Source organism: Homalodisca vitripennis, chromosome X, assembly GCF_021130785.1.
Source record: "Homalodisca vitripennis isolate AUS2020 chromosome X, UT_GWSS_2.1, whole genome shotgun sequence".
Taxonomy (NCBI): domain Eukaryota; kingdom Metazoa; phylum Arthropoda; class Insecta; order Hemiptera; family Cicadellidae; genus Homalodisca; species Homalodisca vitripennis.
The window spans coordinates 160,896,789-160,923,169 of NC_060215.1; the positions used below are offsets into that span (position 1 = coordinate 160,896,789).

At 33.1% G+C, this 26,381-nt stretch overlaps 1 protein-coding gene across 1 annotated transcript; it reads left to right on the plus strand.

The window, feature by feature from the left end:
- Window positions 1–13,553: 13,553 nt before the first annotated feature.
- Window positions 13,554–14,105, plus strand: LOC124369714. Its single transcript, XM_046827770.1, has one exon. It carries the CDS (start codon window positions 13,554–13,556, stop codon window positions 14,103–14,105), a length of 552 nt encoding a protein of 183 aa, XP_046683726.1.
- Window positions 14,106–26,381: the final 12,276 nt, after the last annotated feature.

The window sequence follows — 26,381 nt, forward strand, 5'->3', positions numbered from 1 at the left end:
TTTTACATAGAAATTGTACAACTGAAAACAACAAAGAAGAAGGCTGCTGCACAGAAAAGACATTAATAACAATCAAAAGAATGTGCAAGGACTAATAAATACAATTATGAATAACAGCTGTTATGACAACAATCATAGATAACAATAGTAAATAATAATAAAAAATAACAGATTATAAATAACAGTAATAAATAACAAATTATAAATAACAAATTATAAATAACAATAATAAATGGAATTATAAATAACAATAATAAGTAACGATAGTAAATAACAATTATAATAACAAGGATAGTAACAATTAATAAATAAGAATTGACGATTGATAATAGAATAAATTAACATGCATAATGCTTATTTACAGCTTAGTTAAATAAATTAGTAGTATGAAAACATGTTGAGTTACTTTAGGATGAAAGCGAGTGCACACCGCTTGAAAGATTCTGTAGAAGGGCCAAAGAAGTCAAGATCAGCACAGGCATCATTACCAAGTCTCATTATGCGGGGTAGAGTACTGTAGTAGGTGTAGTTGGTCGGATGGAAATTCCTTGAGAAAAGCTGAGGGTGACGAGACTGACGAGGTACATGGAAGTTTATCATCTGAAGGATATTCGGACAATCAATAAGGCTATTTAGTAGTCTGTAGAGGAACATGAGATCCAGTAGAGCCCTGCGAGCAGCCAAGGAAGGAAGGTGCAGCTGTTGTCCCATTTCCTCCAAGTTTGTCTCCAAGTAGCGATATCCCATCTTCACGCCAACCATCCGTAGAAAGCGTCTTTGTACAGCATCAAGACTAGAGCAGTGACCAACCTGATGTGGGGACCATACCGTAACGGAGTATTCTAGTATTGGCCGAACTAATGTGACGTAAAGTGTTCTTATGGCAGGAATAGCAAAGTGCTGGCGGCAGGTTCGGTTGATAAGTCCAAGAACACGATTAGCCCTGCTGCAAATGTCCGAGATATGGGCACTGGGGTCAAGGTTTGATGTCAGAAGTACTCCGAGGTCGCGAATTCTATCCACTCTTCTGATGGCAGCTTCCTGGAGGTAGTAGTCAAATAGAAGAGTCTGTCTGGCTCTGGAAAAGGAGACGGAAACACACTTGGTTGGGTTCAAGTCCATTTCATTGATAACACACCATTGGTCCACACCGTCAAGATCCCTCTGCAATTCATTTTGTTGTTGAGCTGAGGAAATTTCTCTAAATATCTTCACGTCATCAGCAAACAAGAGAAAGTCCCCGCTGATGTATTCACCAATATCATTTATAAATAAGCTAAAGAGGAACGGCCCAAGGTGAGAACCCTGAGGAACGCCTGATGTTGCATGAATAGGCCGTGAGAGTGCTGATGCATAGCTCACCCGGAGAGTGCGATTCGAGAGGTAACTGTCAAACCAATGTAGAAGTGATCCAGCAACACCAAGAGCTTCCAGTTTCTTCAGCAGGTGGGGGTGACTGATTCTGTCGAACGCCTTAGCATAGTCCAGATAGAGACAGTCAACTTGATTACCATTGCTAAAAGCAGAAAGGATCCTGTTGACAAAGACTGTTAGGTTTGTAACTGTAGATCTTCCATGTCTAAACCCATGCTGTTCAGCAATTACAATATTCTTGAAAAGGAAGGACATTCTATCTAGCACTATGCTCTCAAACACCTTGGCTAAGGCTGGTTGGATGACTATAGGCCTATAGTTCTTAGTGTCAGTCACGTCACCAGACTTGTAAATAGGGACCAAGAATCCAGACTTAAGAATTGAAGGAAAGGTTCCAACCTAGCAAGGAGTTCCGAGTATTGTTTCTATAACAGCTTGGTTTAAAGATAATGGTAGAGTTAGAAACAGCTACAATTAGTTTTCCTAGTACATATCGTTGTTTTACTCTTTTAGTTAAAGCTAACGATCACTGCAGAACGAATAATTATAGTGGTAAGTATGAAACACTGTATTGAGAGAGGAAGAAGCCTAATGATCTGGCAAACAATGTTAGTGTGTGCACGTGAGCGTGTGTGTGTGAGCCTATGCTATACAACACTAATGCTTAAAAATTGGATGGAAAGAAAAAATATCTAATTGATATTAAAACGCGGTTGTCATCCTAACAAAAAAATACGCAAAATATTCCTTTTCACAACAATGTGCAAAAAACTCGTATTGGTAGAAGTTTAGAAACAGTTTTTTACATGTTTTGGTAGGCCGTCTCTTTGTTTAATATAAGCTGCAATGATCAGGGCAGCGTAATAATGACTTTGTTTACACTAAACAATTTATTAAAACCGACCTCCAAAAACCTAAATGTGTTATTTAATTGCATGTAATAGACTTACAGAAATAATTCTTACTGAGTTCTCCCCAGATGACGAAACGCGGGGGTTACGATTAAAACAAGTATTCTACTTTGTACTAGATTCTGGGTTTTGGGCTAGGTCGATACTGGTGAGTGACCCAGGCAATGTAATACACCCTGTTTACTTAATAGATGGTGATCTAATAGAAGGACCTAGGACATCGGTACGATATATGTAGCGTACCAACGGCGTCTTTAATATTTCCTTTAGTTTAATACTATTTAGGAAGCACTAAATATCGAGAATAACTAGATACGTTGTCTCTATCAACTAACATGGACTAACGTTTCACTAGTTTCTAGGAAACAGGCCAAGACGATAGGGAGCCCATTGTTTAGTTATTCCTTAAAATTCAAAACGTTATATAATAAGTCAATCGATATATTGACACAACGTTTAAAAATCACATTTAAATATTGTTAGGCAGTTTTTTAGACCAACGGCAATATAAAATTAAGTTTCTTTAAACAACAAGAACTAAAAATAAAAAAAAAACTTGTTATATACACTAATACAGTGTAAATAACAATATTTAGTGTTAAAACACTAAATAACTACAAACTTTAAATTTTCATTTAAAATTAGCCAGACATTTATCAATCACAGTATGAAAGATAAATGTGTATTTAGATTGAAGATATATAAATTCATAGAACAGAAGTTATATGTTGAAGCAACATACAATAATATGACATCATCGTTTAACACTTTAAGCTATGAAAGACATATGAATTAAAATTAGAAAAGTTCTAAACTTTTGATTTGTTACAGTTTACCTTGATTATTATCATTATTTTATAATTATTATCAGGCCTGGTATCTAGCACAGGTGTGTTTTAATCTGGAGTTTAAACCTCTACATTATTTATTATAAATATATGTTATAATTTATATGTTATAAATATATGTTATAATTTACATGTTATAAATATATGTTATTATAAATATATAGACGTTTTCATACGTCAATTCTTTTAGCTTAGGGATTTTTTATTTTGTATTTTTAGCTATAAAGAACGTAATTCTAATACTTCATAGGCACATTTGTGGAAACTAAAAATCCTGTATTTAGTGCAAATAATTATTAATATAGAAACAAATATTCTTCTGCCAAATTTTCATCATCATACCCACTTTTGGAATTTTTTGGAATAATCTAAAAGCTTTGATATCCCCTTTATTGTGAATTCAAACATATCCGTTCAAGAAATAACTGCGTACGATACGCTTGTTATTTAATTATATTCAGTTTTTTATTGTTTAGGTGTACCTGAAACTTATACAGCAATATCGAACAATAGCAATTACAAACAGAACAGGGCTACGCCCCCAGGCCCCTAAGTAGGGTCTTAGCAAATTCGAGGATAAACGTATTTCGGGAACAGGTTAAGTCCGAGCATTCGATGAGGAATCTGGGCGACCTTTTAAAAGAAATAAAAATCTTGCCACAATTTTTTCCCTTAACTATGTTTTATACGATTATGTCTTAATTATCTTGAGAGTATATAACGTGCAAAAATTTCATTTCAACAGGTCAATCAGTTCTCGAGATATCGTGCGGGCACTTAGTTTCAAGGGTTAACACCGATTAAGGCAATAAAGGGACAAGATTTTGCCCTGTTTGTTTTAGTTTTATGAACAAAGAAAATAAAGTTGATCTGAAGAAAAACTTACGAAAAGAATTGTAAATCAAGAAACAAAGATAAAGAGTCATTTGTACAGCAGGGGTTAACTTGACCAGATTTTTATTACTGTGTTCTAAATTGAGGCAGAAGATATATTGCAGATTAATTAACGTGTATTAAAAAAAAGTTTGACATAGATCACTTAATATAAGAGAAATTGTCTTGCAAGGCTATTGCAGTTTCAAAACCTAGGTAAGTATGAGCATAGTTATATAGTTCAACATCGTGTACACAAGTTACTGAGACTTTCCTATAGATACATATATATATATATATATATATATATATATATATATATATATATATATATATATATATATATATATATAATTATCGAATAAAATGGGCGTGTAATATTCATTCTTAATGACTGTAGGTAAGAAAACTTATTCGTACGTTGGTTAGCGGATAATGTATTTAATGTCACACAAGGTTGGCAGCTTCTTAGGAATTTGTAATTTAATTTATTCTATTTGAGCGTTAGTAAAAAACGCGTTAGTCTTTATTTAGTATCGTCTATTTGTTATCGTAACAGTTAAGCAGGCAAATATAAAATAATATAATAAGTAAATTAGAAGTAAGGCAATGCTGAGAAAGCTGGAAATAATAGATGGTTTATCATGTCTCGCCTCAAGTTAAAAATATGGGCAATTAAAGAGAAATATATAGGCCGTTGGAATAAAAAAAAATCAGAGAAATAGCAATTGGAGGCAAAACTTTTGTTTTTGCACCGTGGTTTTCCAATGCTTCTTACAATAGTATATAGCCGGTCTCAATACAAAGAGTCCGGATAATATATCAAAATATTTAGAAAATTTTGTGGTTAAAGTTGATACCTTTTAGTGGAATAATTTCGTTGGAAATTAGAAATATTTTCTGGTCCGTAATTGTGTATTAAAAGTTATTATACTTTTGATTGTGTGTTAGTTCTCCAATGGTTTCAATTTTTGCGTGGTTCATTCAGTTTCATTAAGACAATATATTATGACCACATTAACTAATATTGTTCTCGCATAACGTGTACATGTTCGGAGATTTAGCGGTACATATACTTGTGTCAATTTATTTGCTAGCAACTTATAGTCGATAAAACTGTTGTTTGCCCGTTAGTTTGTCAATGCTTGAAATGCAAGCATAACGTATCCAGTCTCGCCACGGGGAGTCCGGCAAACACGGAGACCATATAATATTAACAGAATTACAGGTATCGTTGATTAATGATGTTCCCTCATATCGTGTACAAATTTGCATATTTAGTTTTGTGTACACTTGTGACAAATGGTTTGGTAATAACTTATTGTTGTTGAAACTGTTGTTTGCCCGTTGGTTTGTCAATGCTTTAAATGTAAGCGATATAAGGAATGAAGAGATTACATATCGTGTAGATTGCCACTTTGAATCAATACTGAAAAGTGTATATCCATATACCATCGTGTCCTCTCGCTATGCTATACAAATGTGGGTGATATGAAAAATACAAACTTAAAGTTTTGATCGATGATTTGAATACTCAGTTCTGCACGCTTGAGTTATGGGACAGATTTCAAACTTAACATTGGTATAAAAAATTAACAAATAAATTACTGCAACACGACAGAATAACTGTAACATGAGACAACTGACCACTTTCTCGCTCTATTTAAAACTGAATAACGTTATTTAAATGCTACCATTTTCAGTTGCAAGCATGACCTAGTTCAATTTCATGTACAAGTTAAAATGGTATAAACACGCCAGAAGTTCAAGACACGAACGAGAGTAAATTGCAGAAATCTCAGTCTCTGCAAGGAGAGCTCTAACGGTAGTTCAGGATAATCATCATTACTTGCACAGCCTGGTTGGTTTGTAACTAGTTTATCTGATATAATCACCATAGCTATCTTCAACAAGAGTGTCATTATTGTGGAGCTTGTGGAACACCACTAATTGTACTACAAGCAACCGCATATAGAATTGTTATATAGATATATTTAGGCAACTTCCAGGAAACTGATACTCACCTTTTCCATCTGGAGGTTCGAGTAATAGTCCCTTTCAGAATAATGACTATTAATGAGGCCAAAACTCAGCAACAGTTTTATGATTTTTACATGTTCGTAACATGATTTATATTCTACTGATACAATCATTATTTACTTTTTATTATATCGGAGAAAAGAATACAACCAAAGTCTAATAATTATACTTAAGAAGATACTATCACAGAGTACCCTTTGGAAATAGAACAACCTTGTAGAAGATAAATATAAAAATTAAACACACATTTATATCGGTGAGTTCGCTGCAAAAATGAATAGTTGGGTTACTTATTGCAAGAAACCAAATGAAATTGCAGGTTGTTCAAATATTATATAACAATATCATATAAAAGAGTTGAGAATAATGCCATTGAGGCTTTTTATAACGAAAGTAATTTTAAACTTATATCTTTAATAATATAAGGACACATGTTACAGTATAGTTTATGAACAAAAATATTCAATGACTATAAAATATTTTAAAATAATTTATTTTGAAGCAACATTAAATTAAATTTAAGTATAAATAAACCACATTGCCTATAAAAATTGGTAGTTTTGATGATTTTTATTTATTTCACCATATTGAAGGATTCGAAACCAAAGTTTTTCTCGAAATCATCCAAATGATACTAAAATCAGTAACACCCGAGATTCAAAAGTGCATCATGTATTAATTAATATTTCTTTACGGGTTTACTATAAATAAGGGTACATAGCGAGGTGGTTTATACCAACATATTAAGGTTTAAATCTTGCAAGGATTTAAAACCCTGCAGCGAGTATAATTTACCTTTGCTACACTAAATATATGTTTTGCTAAAATGACTTCATATGTATTTATGTCCTTAGGGATTGAGAAAATTCTGAGGAAACTGTGAAGTATTAATACTACATGAGACATTATAACTAAATAATTATTGCATATAAATATAAAATGCGTAGTGAAGTAAAACAATTTGGATTAGACCTTCTAGAATTGAATGATGTGATGGCATATCTTCAGGTCATATTCGAAGGTGACAGTGATGGATGATGTCATCAGTATGGTGACGTCACTCCCAGTATAAAATGTATCAGATACAGCTGAGACTGCTTCTTACGCACGTAATTTAATTTCGTGACACGTATCACATGAGACGTTTAACCGCTTTCTATTGTTCCGTGCTTTATCAGACATTTTACATCCACATTTCGTCCGGCAACATTGTCTATCTCATAACTGTCAAAGTACGTACAACATTGATCTTTACCTTAAGAATATAACCATCTGCTCATTTTTATATTCGTTGAGAGTGCAAGATTGGAGTTGAGCTCTTTCTTTACACTTGTATGTATATTTGAATACACAATTTGGATTGATTCATACACAGGTATTTTAATTTCGTAATAAATATGTATCATATTATACTTTTAAGCAATGACAGTGTTAGTTAGTTTAACCCTTTGCTAGCCAGTATAGAGTATGAGATACACGTGGATGAGAGTATACACAGTCAAGGTGATGTATCTGAATGTGTACGTGTTATGTAAAGGGTTAACCTATTACTGCAGTTTTGAGGTTTAACAGAGCTAAATACATACATTGAATTGAAGTTATCCATTCAAACTGTCCACTGTTATGCCTCTATTTTATGGAGTGTGCAATGATGAAAATGAGTAATCGGTATGTAATTTATAAATGATCACTCAGTGGTGTATAATGTAATGACAATATCAAGAACAGAATTTTGAGTAGACAAATGCTAACTATGTGCGGTTTACTTCAGTAAAACTTTTCTTATAGTTCTCTCTGGTACGGCTGCAGTGGACACATAAAATACAAATAAGGCTTCCATGAATGAAGCACAGTTGTTCTCATCTCTCTCATCACATGAAATACTCCTATTGTAGTAAATAGATTATTATAACAAAATAATTCTTTATTAAGAAAAACATTTAAAATAATTGAAAACCCCCCCCCCCCAGAATACACTTAGTATCAGATTTATTAGAGTTAGGTTGAGACAGGTATATTGAACATAGAGGCTGTTATGCAGATTGTTAATTAGTAGGGGGATAGGAATCTAATCAGTCTGAGATGCTGGAGCCTCAAGTCGATAAAAGATTCAGAATGACAGATCACTGAATATACTCCCAGAGATTATTCAAGTTAAATGTGAACAGTTAGGATTCGGAGATCTAGCCAAGGGGATTTGGTGTCCACAAATGTGCACAGAGACTTTAAGATACTAAAAAGAATAAAAGATACTGGGAAAATCTTAATTTAATTCACTGCCATGGACATAACCAAAACCTTTACTAACTGCAAACTAATCTTGGGCGAGTTCTCAAGCACCAAAAGAGAGCTATCAGGAGTCTGGCGGGTCTGCAACTCCGAGAAAGCTGAAGAGAGCCACTCAAGCAACTTAAAATTCTCAATATAGTATCTCTTTATATTCAAGACGTCATTCTAAAAGCAGTTCACTCAGGACAACAGAGACAACAATATTCACAACTAAAATACAAGAAATGACTGCAACTTCAGCTTAACAAAACATTACCTGAGCCTCTTTGGAAAAAGCCTTCTTACAAAGTAGCCCTATACTTCAATAATCTTCCAGATAATTTCAAACAGCAACAGCCTAAACACTTCAAGAAAGCCTTGAATACATGGCTCCAAGAGAGACCCTTCTACAACGAAGACGAATTTATAAACTGTGACCTATTTATTTAATATGTTATTTACTATCAATTTTACCTGTTATGTTAACAAAAATGTAATGAATCAATTACTGTTCTCTATGATCATGTAATAAAGATGTTTTGTCTATTGTCTATTGCCTTTCATGGAATCCATTTTTTATTCTTGTGAGGTAAATGAAAAGATAGTTGAGTTGTAGTCAGATCGTCCTAATGAGGAAAGTTTTAGTTGTAGAGTTTAGTCTCCGTAACTGGCTGGGTTGGCAAGGCTCTCAATCTTCAACCGAATACATTGTAACACCGTGGCAGCTGAAATCTTGTCTATCTGTATCCGAAAAAAACTACATAGAATCATCTTCACTAGGAGAATTACCTACTCCTATGCTCAAAGCAAGGTTTCTAATGGCAGCTAGAGCGCATAGCACCATGTTGGTACCCACTTGTACAACATTTTCTTATTATTTTACAATAAGCTATACATACTAAGCTTTACAATCAGTGTTTGCTGAGTAAAACTGTATAGTTTATATATTTTACTCTAGATGTAATAACATGAAGATACTGACACTCTTGTCTCGAACTTTATGAGCACTGATTAAACAAAAATGGATGTAAGGCAAATATAAATATGGATAGCTTTAGAGCAAAAGGCCACATTTCAGGAAGACACTTAGATTATTTTTTAACACTCAGCTAATGGTTACAACCTCGCGCTTGAAACAGAGACATAGTCTGAATGAACTTTAACTAGCAAAACTTGTGTCTGGTTTAGAAATAGAAAAACAATATTGATATAAATTATAGACATTAAACAGTTGTACATAGTTTTTTATAAATTAAGGATTCGATATGTCCTTTTAGAAATCGAAGCTTTGTCCATCCACCTCTTAATTGAGAAATCTTAGAAGCTCTATACGTAGATTCCCCTTGGTCCAAAGTGGAACTTTACAGATTTCTGAATCAAAAGGCCAAAGGGCTGTTGGTCTGCTCTCCGCACGGTGTGTCTTGCTAGAACTTTCTAGAGACTTGAAGCTCTGTACAAAGGTTATCCTTGGTCCAAGGAAGGCCTTATTGGTTTCCAGGTATTGATCTTTCAGTTCGGTAGTTGTCTCTGCCTCTGACCTCATACTCTGTATGTCTCGGCTCCTTATCAGGGCACATCTTGACGTACAGTACAGACCTGTCTTTAAAATTTAGAGACTCGGTAGAGTAAAATATAGTTGAATTGTTTGAAAGCTTCTTTGCAGGATTCTCTTAAACTTATTTTTACGATTGTTCGATGCGCTTTCTTATAAATTGATTGTTTGCACACGTGCTCCACAAAAACAATCCGTAGGGAAGGTGTAGATAAATTAGCCCATAATACGCCGTCATCAGTACTTGATTAGGGCAGTATTTGGCTAGGAACCTCCAAATATAAATGCCTGAAGACAATTTTGCGCAATTCGAATCGATGTGCGCATTCCATGTCAACCCTCGATCTAGGTATATACCTAGGAACTTCGAGGCATAGACTTCTTCTAGCATGGAATCTGCTAGCATAATGCCCAGGCCGTTTTCTGATTCCACAGATCGCAATGAAAAATTCAAAAAGTTTGATTTAGAAGAATTTGTTGTTAGATGAAGCTTTGAAATTATTGGTCACAGTTGTTCAGGTCAACTGTTGTCCCACGGCCCTCTTCGACTTTCCACTGTAGTAGACAGTGGTGTCATCAGCATGATCCTCGAGTTGTCCATGAAGAAGTGTTGATCCTATGTCATTGACATAGACTAAGAAAAGGATTGGTCTTAGAAAGAAGCCGTGATGGACCCCATAGCTCATTTCAATTGGGTTTAAAACTTTGACTATCCAAATCCTTTAGTGACCCAATTTATTGTTGTTTGCCTTTTATGGGCAAACTGTAACTTTTGCAGTTGGGCAGCAAATGGCGGGGTAAAAATTTCAATCATTAAACATTTTAAATTGCTGCTCTACTTTATATGAAGACTTCATAAAAGTCCAATTTTAATTTTAGAGAAATATGTTGAAGAGATCGATATTTTATAATTACCCTAATTATTCCCTTTTACTGATTAACATCAATTCTATTTATGTTCAATTAATTTTATATTATATATTTTAATCTTAATAGCACTGAATCCAACTACAATATATATGTTATTGAAATTTGATACATTTGCACTTACTTTGATGCTTAAAACGACCAAATAACTATAATATTTTTTGCATTCCATTCCCTATAATTGCATGACTCCAGCATAAAATTAAAAAATATTTCAACGTTGAGTTTTAAAAATATAACTATAGCGTTTCTAAAAATACATACTTATGAAAGTGCATTTATTTTAAACTAAATTACTGCATTAGCTTCTTACAGAAAATAGTAGTATTACATATGATTACAACAAAAATACAAAAATAATGACCAATCCAAGTAGCATTGATGGCTGTTGGATGACGTTCATCTTCCAGGTACGCGTATGTTGGATGACGAAACTTACTCGACTATTAGGTAAACTGTAGTGTCGATAATTTTATTTCTGAAATATATAAAAACATTCATAATATTAAATGTAATATAATTATTTAATATATATCGTTTCTCCAATGTAAACACGCTTATTACTCATAAATATATTAGTTTATTACGTAGCAAGGGAATCAGTTTATTTGAGAAGCATTGTTGCAGATTAAAGTTAAATTAATTGAAAAACGTTCTATTAATTAAAGCATAGTATGCACACCGATTTGTTCGTCTATGATAATTGATTTTCTGTCATTATAATAGCTGTGTAGTAAAAAGGATATGGGAAAATATGTATCATTCCATTATGTTGAAACTTGTAAGCCCCTACTCTCCGAAAGATTAAAATACTTCATGGTCCTAAGTAGAAATGCATTTGTAATATACTAGCTCATTGAACTGTCGTGTATTTGAACTAACATGCTAACTAGATTTCATGAAATCGTTAAGTCAATCACGTAAAACAGTTAAGTTAAGTTTCAAGTGAGACCGTTAAGTTTCAAGTGACACGGTTAAGTTAAGTTTCAAGTGAAACAGTTAAGTTAGGTTTCAAGTGAAACTGTTAAGTTAAGTTTCAAGTGAAACTGTTAAATAAAGTTTCAAGTGAAACGGTTAAATTACGTTTCAAGTGCAACGGTTAAGTTAAGTTTCAAGTGAAACTGTTAAGTTAAGTTTCAAGTTAAACTGTTAAGTTAAGTTTCAAGTGAAACTGTTAGGTCTCAAGTGAAACGGTTAAAATACTCTGAGATAGATATTATCACATCCAAGGCACCTATATACATAATACCTTCATGTCATCAAAGAGTCATAACATTGGTATTCACTTTCGCCGGAAATCATACATTGAACGTCAAACATTATAGCAATATTTTATGTTGTCAGCTGAGGGTATTGGAAAGTACTTGACCCCATACCAGACAAGAGGCTGATTTGGAAGAAGCTATGAACGATTCAAATTAGTAAGCAACCAATCACGTATCTAAAAACCGGTGATTTGCCTATCAAAGATATCGGTAGGCGTGGGCAGCTGCAGCCGTCAGCACTTGGGGACATATGGGAGGTTTCTGGAGGACTGACACCCGGGATTTGTTGGAAGACTGGCAGCAGAAAGGATAATACACGTCGCGGATAAGTGCAGAGTGCGAAGAAGAACGCGTTTCAAGTAAATCCTATTATTCTGGGGCGGTAATCTTGACTTGTGTTGTAAATTTAAATATAAACAATTTATGTTTAAAAAATCTTTGTACAATCTGTTATAATTTAATTAATTCATTAGTATCAAAGATTTTTATTTAAATCCAATTTAGTAAATAATATTCATATTTTATTAAATCAATTAATTAATTTAAATCTGATATTTGGAGTTAAAAAATTATAAATGTATAGATGAAATACTTTATAATTGGGTTTAAGTTATCTTTGTAGTTGTGTTATAAAATTATCAATTTTTTTTAATAATATGGCTATGGGAAAAATGACTAAATATTTATAATAATAACCATTTTTTTCTGAAAAAAAGTCCTTATCTAATCGCCGATGAGGAAGGAGCGCCGCTCTTATCGGTGCTGACCGTGCGTGTCCGCTCCCGCTTACGACCTGTCCCGCTAATGTATAGTGTGCGTTACGGTTTACCTGCTGATTTCACTTGAATATCTCGTTTTCTTTTGTGGATTAAAAGGTGTCGCCATTGTTCTAAACACTTAAAAGAACGCTTAAAATTACAGCCTATTTTTTATTGCCGCGCCGGAACGGACCTTTGTCTCTTATTTGTGGGTTTAAGAAGGCGTGAGTAGGGTGTGTTTACCATATACTTTTACAATCGTACTTCATTGTTGAGGCGCTATGTCAGGTATTTGTGCAAAGTGTAGTAACGTAACTTCAGATGATGACTCAGTTAAATGTGTTGAATGTGCAAGTGCGTTTCACGCGAAATGTACTAGTTTGGACCTTTCAAAAAAACTGACTAGGCGAACAAATTTCCGCTGTGAAAAGTGTAAAGGGGCCACATCGGTAAATAGTAGTGACTCTGAAGACGGGTTTAAGTCTAGTATTCTCCGGGCTATAACAGACCTCAAAAGCGATTTTAATACAACTCTTAATTTAAAACTCGGCGATTTTGAAACAAAAATAAATGAAAGTTTGAACTCTAAACTGTCTAAAATAGAAAAAACAATAGCAAATATAGGTGGATCGTTCGAGTCATCCATCGATTCTCTCAAAGCCGAAAATGAGTTGCGGCGGGACGAATGTGCTCAGCTACGAACTAAGTGTAATTCACTATCGCAGGAAGTCTCCACCATGAAGGAACAGATTCAGGACATGCAGCAGTACAGTCGGTTGCAGAATCTTGAAATATCCGGCGTTCCAGTGTCACCAAATGAAAATGTGTTCGCAGTTTTGCAAGCTATTGCAGCAGCAATTAATATTCCATGGCGACGCGACGACGTATCTGCAGCACACCGCTTGGGATCCCCACGAGGTCGTCAGGCCCGTCCACCAAACATAGTCGTACGCTTTGTGAGTCGAACAGTTCGCGCCGAATGGCTTCAGGCCGCCAAGTCAAAAAGGAACCTTGATGCAGTTCACATCAGTTCGGCGTACAGTCCGTCTTCTGTCTATATTAATGAACACTTAACCAGCTATACGAAGGCTCTGCTCAACCAAGCCAAGACCATGGTCAAGGATCGTCAGCTGGCGTTTGCCTGGATCAAAGAGGGTCGAGTACTTGTGAAGAATACAGCGGACGAACGGGCCAGGAGGGTGAGGAGCTTCGAGGACCTGGGTGTTGTGGATCGTGGTCGCCGCGGGGGAGGTGACAGTGAGAGCTCCTACGCTGCTACTGGAAAGTAGACACTGTATGTAGCTACCCTTTATTGTGTGTCTGCAGACTATAATCACACAATAATAAGCCTAGGTCAGTTTTAAGTTTTTAGTTGTTATAAATATGTTCTACATGGCTAATTAAGTTAATTCTTTTAAATAATAATAATTAAAATAAAAACGTAGCACTTATCATATACAAACTTGCATAGTATCAAACTATTTTTCTTAGACTATGTAGAAAACGAAACATTACTCACTACTTCACATTATTATTAGTAATTATGTAGCTTGTTCATTCTAATCTATTATAGTTATTGTACAAATTTTTAATTTTATTTCTGGCATAAATGACTTTTTCATGTATTCATCTGTCATAAAGCTCATTAAATGGACATATTGATTTTATTGTTATATATTACTATATTATTTGTATATACAGGTCAAACAACAATAGTCGTATCTACTATATACACCTGATAAGATGTCTTATTTTATTTGTATCATATAATACAACAGAGCGAATTTTTTATTTAATTTAAAACATTCCCAACATTATATTCCTACCGTTCTAAAAGGCTTATTTCATTAATCCTTTACAGATAACTAATTAATGTTCTATTATATTTTCCTCTCTTGCACCATATTGTTTTTAATTTTATATTTTATTTATCAAATTCATGGGAGAATTTTTATTTAGAAAATAAGTGACTTCCTTATATTTTTCTGACTTGATGTATTTAAGTATTTTTAACTTCAGAGCGCAAAAACATTACCCAAAGATAATTTTGTTTTAGCTTGTAGTCACAGATCTCCTCTGTTTTAAATTTATTATGATTTAATTATTGTTTTGACTTCTGTATATACGAGTTGTATTTATTTCATTAAGCGTACTAAATATATGCACATACTGTGCTCTGCAGAAATCTTATTAAGTTGGAAAAAATAATGTATATACTCGTATTATAAATATCATTGATAGAAGGGGTTTTTAATTTTTTGTTGTTGTCTATTTCATAATAAGAACTATTTTTAATCCTAGAATCTAAATAGTCCTTGATATGATACATTTTGTGTGTGTATGTTTATGTATGTATAATTTCCATTAAAGCCAGAAATAATTGTTTTTATTATTATTAAAAATGTTATGTTATAATCTGTAGGTTTTTTTTTAATTCAAGATGTCTTAGGTCTCTTTATGAATTGTGAAGCAGTTTAATTTTTAATAGTATGCATTCTCTAGGCACGAATTATGCACGCAGTTTATTCATGCCATTAGTACCAAGGACATATAGTAGGGGCCTATGTTCTAAATATAACGAGATTTATAACGAAATAGTTTATAATAGAATCAATTCTGTGTATCAGAGTGTGAGAATGAGTACTATACTAATTTAAGGGGCATCGTTTCGCGGGGTGGTAGATCAAACAAGCGTTTTTCAACCAAATTGGTATTTTTTGTTTTGTTTTGTTTTTTCCTTTCATTTACTTGAGTGGGTTCGGATATTCCCGTTCATGAACGAAGATCATAATCTAATTGACGGTTATAGAAGAATCAGCAGTGTTTCTATAAATAATATACTCAGCCATAAATCGTTTCACGAATTTCATATCGGGGGGTTTAATATATTGCATTTAAACATAAGAAGCTATGGTAAAAACTTCGACAGCTTATTAGTTTATTTGGAAGCCATTAAAGTTATTTGGGATATCATTGTTTTAAGTGAAACTTGGCTTGATGAAAATGGGGTGGGGATCGAGCTTGAGGGGTATAAGTGGTACAAAACCACGAGAGGTGCCAATCGGAATGATGGTGTGTTAGTGTATGTGAGAGAGTGTGTTTGTAGTGTGAGTGTGCAAGAGACGGAGCTGGGCGGTGTGCATGGCCTACTGTGCGACTTTACTTATAACAATAAACAATTCAACCTACTGGCGGTGTACAGAACTCATGATAACGATCTTGACGACTTTACTGCTGCGCTCAGTGAGCACTACTCCCGCCTTACCAAAACCAAAACGTATATACTTATTGGTGACATAAACGCTAACATTTTGACACCTGACAACAAGACCGAAAGATACTTAGACGTACTGTATGAATGTGGGTTTATGTGTGGCATATACAATCCAACTAGAGAGGCGGGGGCCAGTCAGACTTGTCTTGACCATATTTTTATTAAACACGATAATTTTTGACAGTTTACAAACAGCAGTGATCGAGACTAGTATTACTGACCACTATTGTACTGCCCTGAGTATTAAAATGCCAAGACAAATTCATAAGACTCCTATTGAAACTACTATCATTGACAAAAGGTTATTTAGTAATTACTTAGGGAACTGCGACTGGACCTGTGTCACAAATATCACAGACGTCAATGTTTGTTCAAACTTATTCTTACAAATTTTAAACAGTTTTACTGAAAAATCGAAGAAGATTCTTACAAATGAGAAGCATAGACTAAAAAAAATTAAACCATGGATTTCGGAAGAGTTGGTAAGGGGCATTAGGAAAAGGGATAAAGTAAGCAAACTCCTCAAAAAACAGCCGTTCAATCTGAATCTAAGAGAATACTACATACAATTGAGAAACAGATTGAATTCGCAAATTAAATCAGCAAAATTTAACTATTACAGATCAAAAATTATCAGTAGTAAAAATAATCCGAAACTTTTTTGGCAAATAATAAATGAATTATCTGGGAGGGTGAATAAAAAAACAGTTTCCCCATTACACAATTTACAGGTGATAAAACCATGAACTCGGACTCTGACGTGAAACTGCAGTGTCGACAGGTGGCTGAAGAATTTAATAATTATTTTGCACAAGTAGGTTACAATTTAGCTCGGGCTATTGACTCGAGCGGTCCACCTGTCGTTGATGACAATGACTATACGGTTAACACAGAATTCTCAATTCACACTATCACTGAGACAGAACTTCACCGGTACGTTACTAGCATGCGTGGTGGCTCAGCTCCGGGGTATGATTGTATATCTGCGTCCCTCTTGATTGAAAATTATCATTTCCTCTGCATTCCGCTTCTTCACATAGTTAATTTAAGTATACGTACAGGCAAATTTCCAGACGTTTTCAAGATCGCCAAAGTCATTCCATTATTTAAAGCGGATGACGTTACCCTGATGTCAAACTACAGACCGATTAGCCTGTTAAGTGTATTTTCCAAAGTCTTGGAGAAGGTAGTTAAAGACCAATTAGTCACTTATTTAGAAGAGAATGATATATTAAGTGACTGTCAATTCGGGTTTAGAAAATCTAAAAATATCGCAGATGCTTTTTTTAATATCTCTAGGAGTCTGAACGAAGCAATAACATCTAACAAAAAATATTTATTGGCATTCCTCGATTTAGCCAAAGCATTTGATTCCGTTGATAGATACAAATTACTCCAAAAATTAAAATTAGTTGGTATAAAAAATAATTCATTTAATTGGTTTGATAGTTATCTCGAAAATCGTAGGCAAATAACCACAATTAACGGAATCAATAGTAATCTGGCATCTGTAAATTATGGAGTAATCCAGGGTAGCACTTTAGGACCTATTCTGTTTTTAATCTATATAAATAATATTTATAAAATTAGAATTTCTGGTAAGCTTTCACTTTTTGCAGACGATACTGCTCTATTTTTTTGAGGGGTCCAATTGGGAAGAAGTTTTCCAAAAAGCGCATAGTGACCTTTATCTAATAAAAAAATGGTTTGATCAAAATTTGCTTTCCTTAAATTTATCTAAGTCTAAATTTATGCCTATTGCCCTGAGAGACAGCAGTGACACTCCCATTAATTTAATTAAACTACACACGTGTGGTAATCCCACAAGTCTGGTTTGTCATTGCGGATCTTTAGAAAGGGTTGATAATTATAAATATTTAGGGGTTATATTGGGACAACAGAATGAATTCATCTGCACATGTTCACTATGTTAATGGTAGACTTCGAAAACTCATTTATGCTTTTCGTCAACTGCATGACTTTTTAACTTTAGAAGAAATAAGAGTAGCTTATTTCGCATATGTTCAATCGCTTTTAGAGGGGGGGATCATAATGTGGGGTGCTAGTTATAGAAGTATTTTAAATCCACTGTTTGTAACTCAGAAAGCAATACTTAAAGCAGCACTTGGAAAAAATAGGCATTACGCATCGGAGGCGCTGTTCACCGAAATGGATGTTTTGGATATAAGACAGCTGTTTGTTAGAGTAGTAGTTGTATATATTTTCAAAAATTACAGAAGTATATTCGAATTTCCGAATCACCATTACGCAATAAGAAATTTTACATCCTCCATATTTACACCCAGGCTAAATAGAACTTTTTCAAAAACAAATACATTTTATGTTTCTCACATTATTTATAGAAATTTACCAGAATTTCTCAAGGATATGTTTTTGTATAAATTATCAACTTATAAAATAAAAGTAAAAAACTGGTTTAAAAAGTGTGGGTCGTGATTATATGGAAAGGATTATAACATCTGATTACAGAATTTAATGTCCAAAATTGGATTACAGGATGGGAGCGTGCTTTTATATTTGTGATCGCATGGTGATAGTTGTGTGTGTGTGTGTGTGTGTGTGTGTGTGTGTGTGTGTGTGTGTGTGTGTGTGGGGGGGGGTTTGTGTGGGTTCGTGCGTGTGAGTGTGAGCGTGTGGTGTTGGTGGCCAACGTGGTAGGTTGAGGTGCGGGGTAAGATTAGTTTGGGGTAGGCTAATTGAAAGGAGGGGCAGAGGCCTCAAGCATTGTCCTGACTGAGGAGTCCGTTTTTCTGTCGGTTGTTTATTTCTTATCAACTAATATTTCGTAGTTTATCCTTATTTTAATTACCTACATTCACTGATAAGTATGTTTGCTATTGCGTCTCTTCTGTAACCTCATATTGCTTTTTCTTCGTTACCACTATGAGCGTTATCAGTATTTATAATTATTAAATGAATTATTTTTCTATTATATATTTTTTTACTAAACAACATTATTTTAACATCTTATTTCCCTAAGAAAATTATTTTTGAATTAATGGGACTCATTCTCTCACGCACAGGTGCTATGCACCTATGTGAGGAAACATTTCCATAATCATTAGAGCAGTCTATACAATACTGTATGTATGTGTGTATATATGTATATATATGTGTATATATGTATAAGTATTTAATTTGTTTGCAGTTTTATGTTTTTGGTGTTAATTACATTAAGTAATTTTATATTATAAATTTAAAAATTGTGCTCCTATGATTTCTAAATTTTTGTACCATAATGGAAATAAAGATGTTTTTTGATTTGATTTGATTTGATTTATAATACGCTTCAGATATATCGACTTTGCGTAAAATTAATCCAACATTTCAATATAAATACATGCATGGTTTCATTTATGGACAGTTTGCTCAATTAACCTCTCAGCAAGGCATAGTTCTAGAGTTGAACATTTATTTTAAATTTTAACATGATATAATCGTAATAGGTTATTAATTGCAGTTAATGTTGGCACCACTTTACACTGTACCCTTACATTGTAATATACGTGCATCCGTAATCAAAATACTAATAACAGCTGATATGTTGAATAAACATTACAAATGTAGCTGAATATCGATGGACATTTCTGATAATATATAAACAATAGCGAGTGAATATTGAGATAATAATATATCAAGTACGGTTTCCAAACGGTTTCAGTCACCGCAATGTAATGGAGTCGGTAAGAAGGGGTATTCATAAACGCGACAGTACTTATACACAGCTGGCGATCTTACAATAAAAGGGGCCAATTTTCCGGGATACCGCAAGTTATGACTACAGTTTACATTCTGATTAAATATTCTTCTTTCCTTTACGGATTTTCTCTAAGTATGGAACTTGTCAAGGCAGGATTTGGTTTACCTTAGGTATAATTAACATATTGTCTGTATAATCCAAATGCATAGTATTTTGTAAACCACAGTCTTAATTTCAACTAATAAAAAAGTTTATTACTTGGATCATTAAAACACAATTAAATCTTTTAAGTAGTTTTAATTTTAGAATTTAAATCTAGTTAAATCTATTTTTTGTTAGAATAGAACCGAATATAATTTATTGTTTTAATACTAAAATATGGCTATTTTTAGATTGATAATCTTTGTTTTTTTTACATCAAGCCTAAAAAATATCATTTTTATTTCTAAACTTAAATTTCATGCTATTAAATTTGAAAACTTGTGATAGGTTATTCGTATTTGTATTTTATTTTATATTTTTATTTTGCTTTTACTTGTTTATAGTTTTGCATATCTATTTTAATTCTATATTGTGTTATCAATTCTCCTTTATTAAAGTTTAGCAGAGACCTTTTTATTAAATGACTTTTAATTTCACTAAACAACTTGTTTTAATTATTTCTCACGTAGCCAGTCTTTGTTTTAAATAAAATTAACCACCTCCTACTGATAATTAAGTCTGTAGAGTAAAACTAAATAATTTAATTTACATAAGTTATACTAAAAATAATCAAACAATAAGAGAGTAGAGCTTCGTGCACTCTTATCATCTTGATAATGATAAGCCTCGTTTGCTGCTCGTTGTGACAAAAGCGCAATATATCCAATTATTTGAATACGACAGGAAGTCACTCTTGTAAAAAGGACCATTAATATAGTGGCTCGTATCATATAATGTTTTTTATAAGTCATTGTCATGTTTGCACTGTTAACACTTCCATGATAGATGGCAAAGATCTTTATATGTGCCAAAAAGTAGTATAGATACCACTACCGAATTCTAATAAACAACAAAACAAAATCACAATCTGTTTCTGTATAATAATAACTTGATATAAATAATAGGTTGTCCAAGAGAGCCCACCCAGAACAATTGTAATACATTAGAGAGAGGATGTGGCAAGTTTACTTGCGTATTCGGCGCAGATGTGTCTCAGTAAATAACTGTCACAATTACGAAATGGTTTTGAAGCAACAACACGAATATGTGATTTTGTCCCTATTTAAATCACTCTTATATCTATTTTTTTAGAACACATTTAGTTCTATAGAAAATGTTCTTATCATGTGTCTGATTCTTTGACAAGAATACACATTTATATAAGTAATCACAGCGATTTACTTAGATAAATCTACAACTATGCATTTAGTATTGTAAAACACAGTCTTATTAAACATATTTAAAGTTACCTTTAAAATAATGAAATAATTTGTTCTTTGTTTGAAGGTTATTTTATATTAGGGAAACAAGATTAATTAATATCCACACAAATTAATAAAAGTACATTTACAGCTATCACTTTCCACTAAATCACATACCTGCGGAGACTTCCATACCTAGTCATCATGAGAACCACAAACAAACATGTTAAGATAAAGCATGATAGACTTTATATTAGCAATGTTTGTAACACCTACGCAATACCTGTGTAGCATTTGCTACAGAGACAGATCAAAAGGTATCTCTTAAATATTGATGGGAGAAAATAATAAGCAACATTATTTTTAAATTTTATTAGTGATGTCAAAATGTAGGTAAATTAATTAATTAATGTCTCGTGAAAATGTTGGCGGATGTAGGATGATAAAACGGTAGTTGTTTTCTGGAAGTATGCTTCGTTAATGCGTTGACAATGACAGTTGAATGTTGTTCTATCTGACCTTGTGATTGGATAGTTAGAGCACAATCACAGGCTTCGCTTATAGCTAGCTTGGTAGTGGAAGGTGCGGTATAAAAACTTCCGAAAAGCGTTTCTCGCCGTCAATTGGTAGTGAATTGCGTTTTTTTGTACCCTACCAGTACGAGTGAGACATTGTTGAGTATTGTATAATTTTGATACAAAAGGGAAGTAGGACGATTTGAATTATCGTAATGATTAATGCAGGATTTCAATAGAGTAAATGTTGTTGTAAGTATTGTTTAAAGTATAGTCTTCAATATTAATGTTATGTAAAGGTTACTTGTAGTAAACAATTAGTATTTAACAATCCGAATAATTTTTCTACATCAAGATATAAAGTTTTAAGTAAACAACAGTACCAGGATGTGACACAAGTGGTACGAAGGATGTTTCAGAAAGTATTTAGTGTAGTTTTATTTAGCCTCGTGTATAATAGAGAAACGTACATTTTATTTTATTTAAAGTTTAAAAGAATGTTAAATATTTATTTCAATTTTAATTTTAACCCCCCCCACCCCCCCCCCCCCCCACCCCCCCCCCCCCCCACCCCCCCCCCCCCCCACCCCCCCCCCCCCCCACCCCCCCCCCCCCCCACCCCCCCCCCCATTGCCGGACTCTGAGGTCTTTCCGACTTATCACCTCTTCGAACTCTGAGACCTGCTGGACACCAAGAGCCCTCTAGGAGTTGCTGGCTTCTGAATATTATCATGTTCCTGAAATTGTAACTCTCTAGCTATTTTAGATCTCAGAACACACCCTGGTTCAAGTAGCTTTAGGACTGTCAGGCTCCATGCCTCTGGAAACTTCATTTTATGAAAATTTCACCCTTTTGGCCTTCAAATCAATCATTCAAGTGTTGTGTACTTTAATTTTTACTGGAGTAGGTTTGTGCTCTGAAGCTCTACTCATGTGGTCAAATGGCGTCGGAAAAATATTACGGGTTAACATTCATTCTAAAGAAAATTCATACAAATTAGTATTACAATCTATCCAAACAAATCTGTCTATACTTATTAAATAAGTTCAATCCTCTATATCTTCTCCAGAAAGGATTGCTTGATAGGGCACCTACAGACAGTACAGGGTTCATATCCATTACAGAGAAAGTTCAAATATATAACTAACACGATTCTTTCATGGAAAATGTTCTATATACTGCAATCAACGTTAAGACGTACCAGAATATCCAGTTTCTTACTAGAATGGATAAAATTAAGTATGAACTGGGCGGATTTGATAACAACGTGGATGACATATATGTGTAAGTCCCAAATCTGACAGTTTTAGAATTTGCATTAGGCTATTTAAATAGATCAGAGTATGAAGAAGAGGAAGGCGAAGGCAACATAAACAAAATACATTTGTAAGTCAAAACTCCGATAACGATTCAACAACTCTACTTTCCTGTGTCTGAGTAGCGAAAGCTACTTAGAGTTGACTCTGCTCACATTTCACTGCAAACAGGCTTGTTTCCTTAAAGTTTCCTATCTTACAAATGCTGCATTATTTTTTGTATCGATAGTAAATATTTTTGTTTGACACTGTTAAACCAGAGTTATTGTGTGATCAAATTAAAATAACAAATTATTATAAAAGCTACAAATATGTAATAATTCGTTTTTGCTTGTTCATCAGCAGATTAAGCAATACTCACAATTTTATAAAAAACGAAACCCATATTACATGTATTCATTATTACAATCGTACAAGATACAACTTGAGTCGTGTATAAAATTGACGCGTTTTGCTGTATATAATATTGTTTAATTTAGTTTCTCCTCTTTAAAATGATATTGTTAAATATATTTTAAAAGAAATATTATTGAAATTTCATCATCCTTTAACTTCTCAAAACCTAGCATATTTAAATAGAGATACAAAATTAGATAATTACAAAACATTTGCTTGCCATGTTATTCTTCATCTTGTACCGTATCTGATCATATATGTAAACTATCAAAATTAAAACAAACTAAATTTGTTTCCCGCAGATCGGGCTTTTTAAATAAAACACGCGATGTTAAAAATAACTGGAATATATATTGTTCTAACTTTTTAATCATATATTTTCTATGCTTTTGTGAAGTGTTCTTAAGAATTAAAGTCTGTGACTTATTAAACTAAATAAAGTCAATGAATTTAATCTTAGCCATTTAAAAAAGCACAATATTTAATTAGTTCAATAAAACTAAAATGTATAATTAAAAGTGTAAAATTGGTCAGTAGTCTAATAGTACAAGTTTCATGTCAAACTATTTACCGTTATACGATGTCAAAGAGTTCTAGAAAAATCTGAAGTGTTTTCATAAAGAAGATATATGTGTGTGTGTTTTAGTATCTGTTATTGAAGAATAATAAAATTATAATCATTTATATATATATATATATATATATAAATTACTAGACCATAAATAAATAATGATACACACAAACACACACACACACACACACACACACATATATATATATATATATATATTTATATATATATATATATATATATATATATATATATATATATATATATGAGGATAAATTGATTCTAATACGTTACAAAAAGGTTAGGAAGAATGATATTATTAAGGACCGTAAATTACTATGGTAAAATTTTATTATTATATAAAAAAAACACTTTAAAAAAAGTATTTACGTACAAGGATTTTATGAACAGCTTCCTATCACAAACCTTTACAACTGTTACGTACTGTTTTACGCATAGTTGCTTTGCTACTCCAAATGACACCTAGGAAGGAACTAAGGAATAAAATATTGGCTTTAAACCCAAGGTTAAACATCCCTCCGTCTAAAATTGTGAAAAACACATAAGTGGTGAATAATACTTTTATTCTGTCACAGTTGAAGTTAAGGAATATTCGTAGTTAAAGTAAATCAAATACTGATTCAATGGTTGTAATAATCTCTAATACAAACAACAATAAACACTACAATAAAAAAATATTAAATGGTGTAGTGAAGAAGAAGTATGACAGTGAAACAAATTAAGGAAATGGACATTTAACATTTTTGAGGTGTATTTAGGGCCAACGTGGAAGATGAATGAAATAATACACAAACTCTGTGCTGTTTCTAAATTGAGTTCCAGGCAGAAGTTCAAACCAAACGAAAAATGTCTTAACGAGAGAGGCGGAGTTGGGGGTATTAAGCCTTCTCAGTCACGCAATCTCCATCGCTATGGCAGTCTTTATTCTAGTGCTGAGGGGCTTTGACTCTCTCTTAGTGTGTTTCAACTCGAATATAGATAGTTTCCTAAGACCTAAAATTAATGCAAAACTATTTATATAATTTAAATAAACATTGAATTTCAAAAATTATATATACATATAAATACTTGATTGTGTGTAATACATTTTATGTGCCATAATTAATATTATAGCATAGAATTATATTTTTCTTTAAATAATTAAATTTATGGATCTTGCAATACAAAATTTAGAAAATTACACGTCCTGAAAGGTACTTACTTTATGATTGGATGAGAATTTATCAACCATTACATAAGTGGACTAGAGGTAACACAAAGTATATTTGAAATGTGTTACCTCAACACATTACAGAAGAATTTATCAACAATTACAGAAGTGGACTAGAAGTAACACAAAGTATATTTGAAATGTGTTACCTCAACACATTACAGAAGAATTTATCAACAATTACAGAAGTGGACTAGAAGTAACACAAAGTATATTTGAAATGTGTTACCTCAACACATTACAGAAGAATTTATCAACAATTACAGAAGTGGACTAGAGGTAACACAAAGTATATTTGAAATGTGTTACCTCAACACATTACAGAAGAATTTATCAACAATTACAGAAGTGGACTAGAGGTAACACAAAGTATATTTGAAATGGTGCTGTGTACGTAATATTAGTTCATTTATTTTCTGATCGATTGTCCATTTAAATGGTATGATATTGCGGTGAAAGGTTTTATTAAGGTTCTGCACATTTATGCAAATTGTGTAAACACGAAATGTTACATTATAGCTGACAATAGGTGTTGAAATATAATAAGAATTTGGAAATCTTTTCATTGAAAAGATAAGTGCGCATTTTATATACAGAAAATTAGAGTACGCCGTCACACGTTCAACATTCCTATTTAGTCAGATGGGAAGTTTAACCACAATAAAAGCGTCTATGTACAATAATTGTAGCCAATACAGAAAATACATCCAATGTTATATAAACTGTGAACAGATAAGTTATTAGAAAAGAACGAATGGCAAAGGCAATATGCTCCAATGCACATAAACGTACGCGAAACGGGAATTTTTGTTTTAAAGCTTAAATAATTTGGTCCATAAATTTCCCTGTAAAAGTAGGAATGTTACTCTCTGCCGGGAGGTTAATTCTCAGTCACATTCATTGTACAAGTGTTCATGGACATTTGCGTGTGGTCTTGCAAACAAATAAATACATGTATTAACTTTTGTAGGTTTAAATAAATTCATCAGGCAACACATTTCATACTGGGTTATTTACTTAGAAGAATATCGACACAATATTAGAATGTCGACCAATAATTTAACATAATTAGAAACAATATTATAATGTGGGATAAAATATTGCTGCGAAGGCTTCCTTTGAGGTGGTTTGACGTTC

What these genes read in the sequence shown, in the direction of transcription:
- LOC124369714 (XM_046827770.1), top strand. Translation starts at nt 13,554, where the DNA reads ATGAAGGAACAGATTCAGGACATGCAGCAGTACAGTCGGTTGCAGAAT.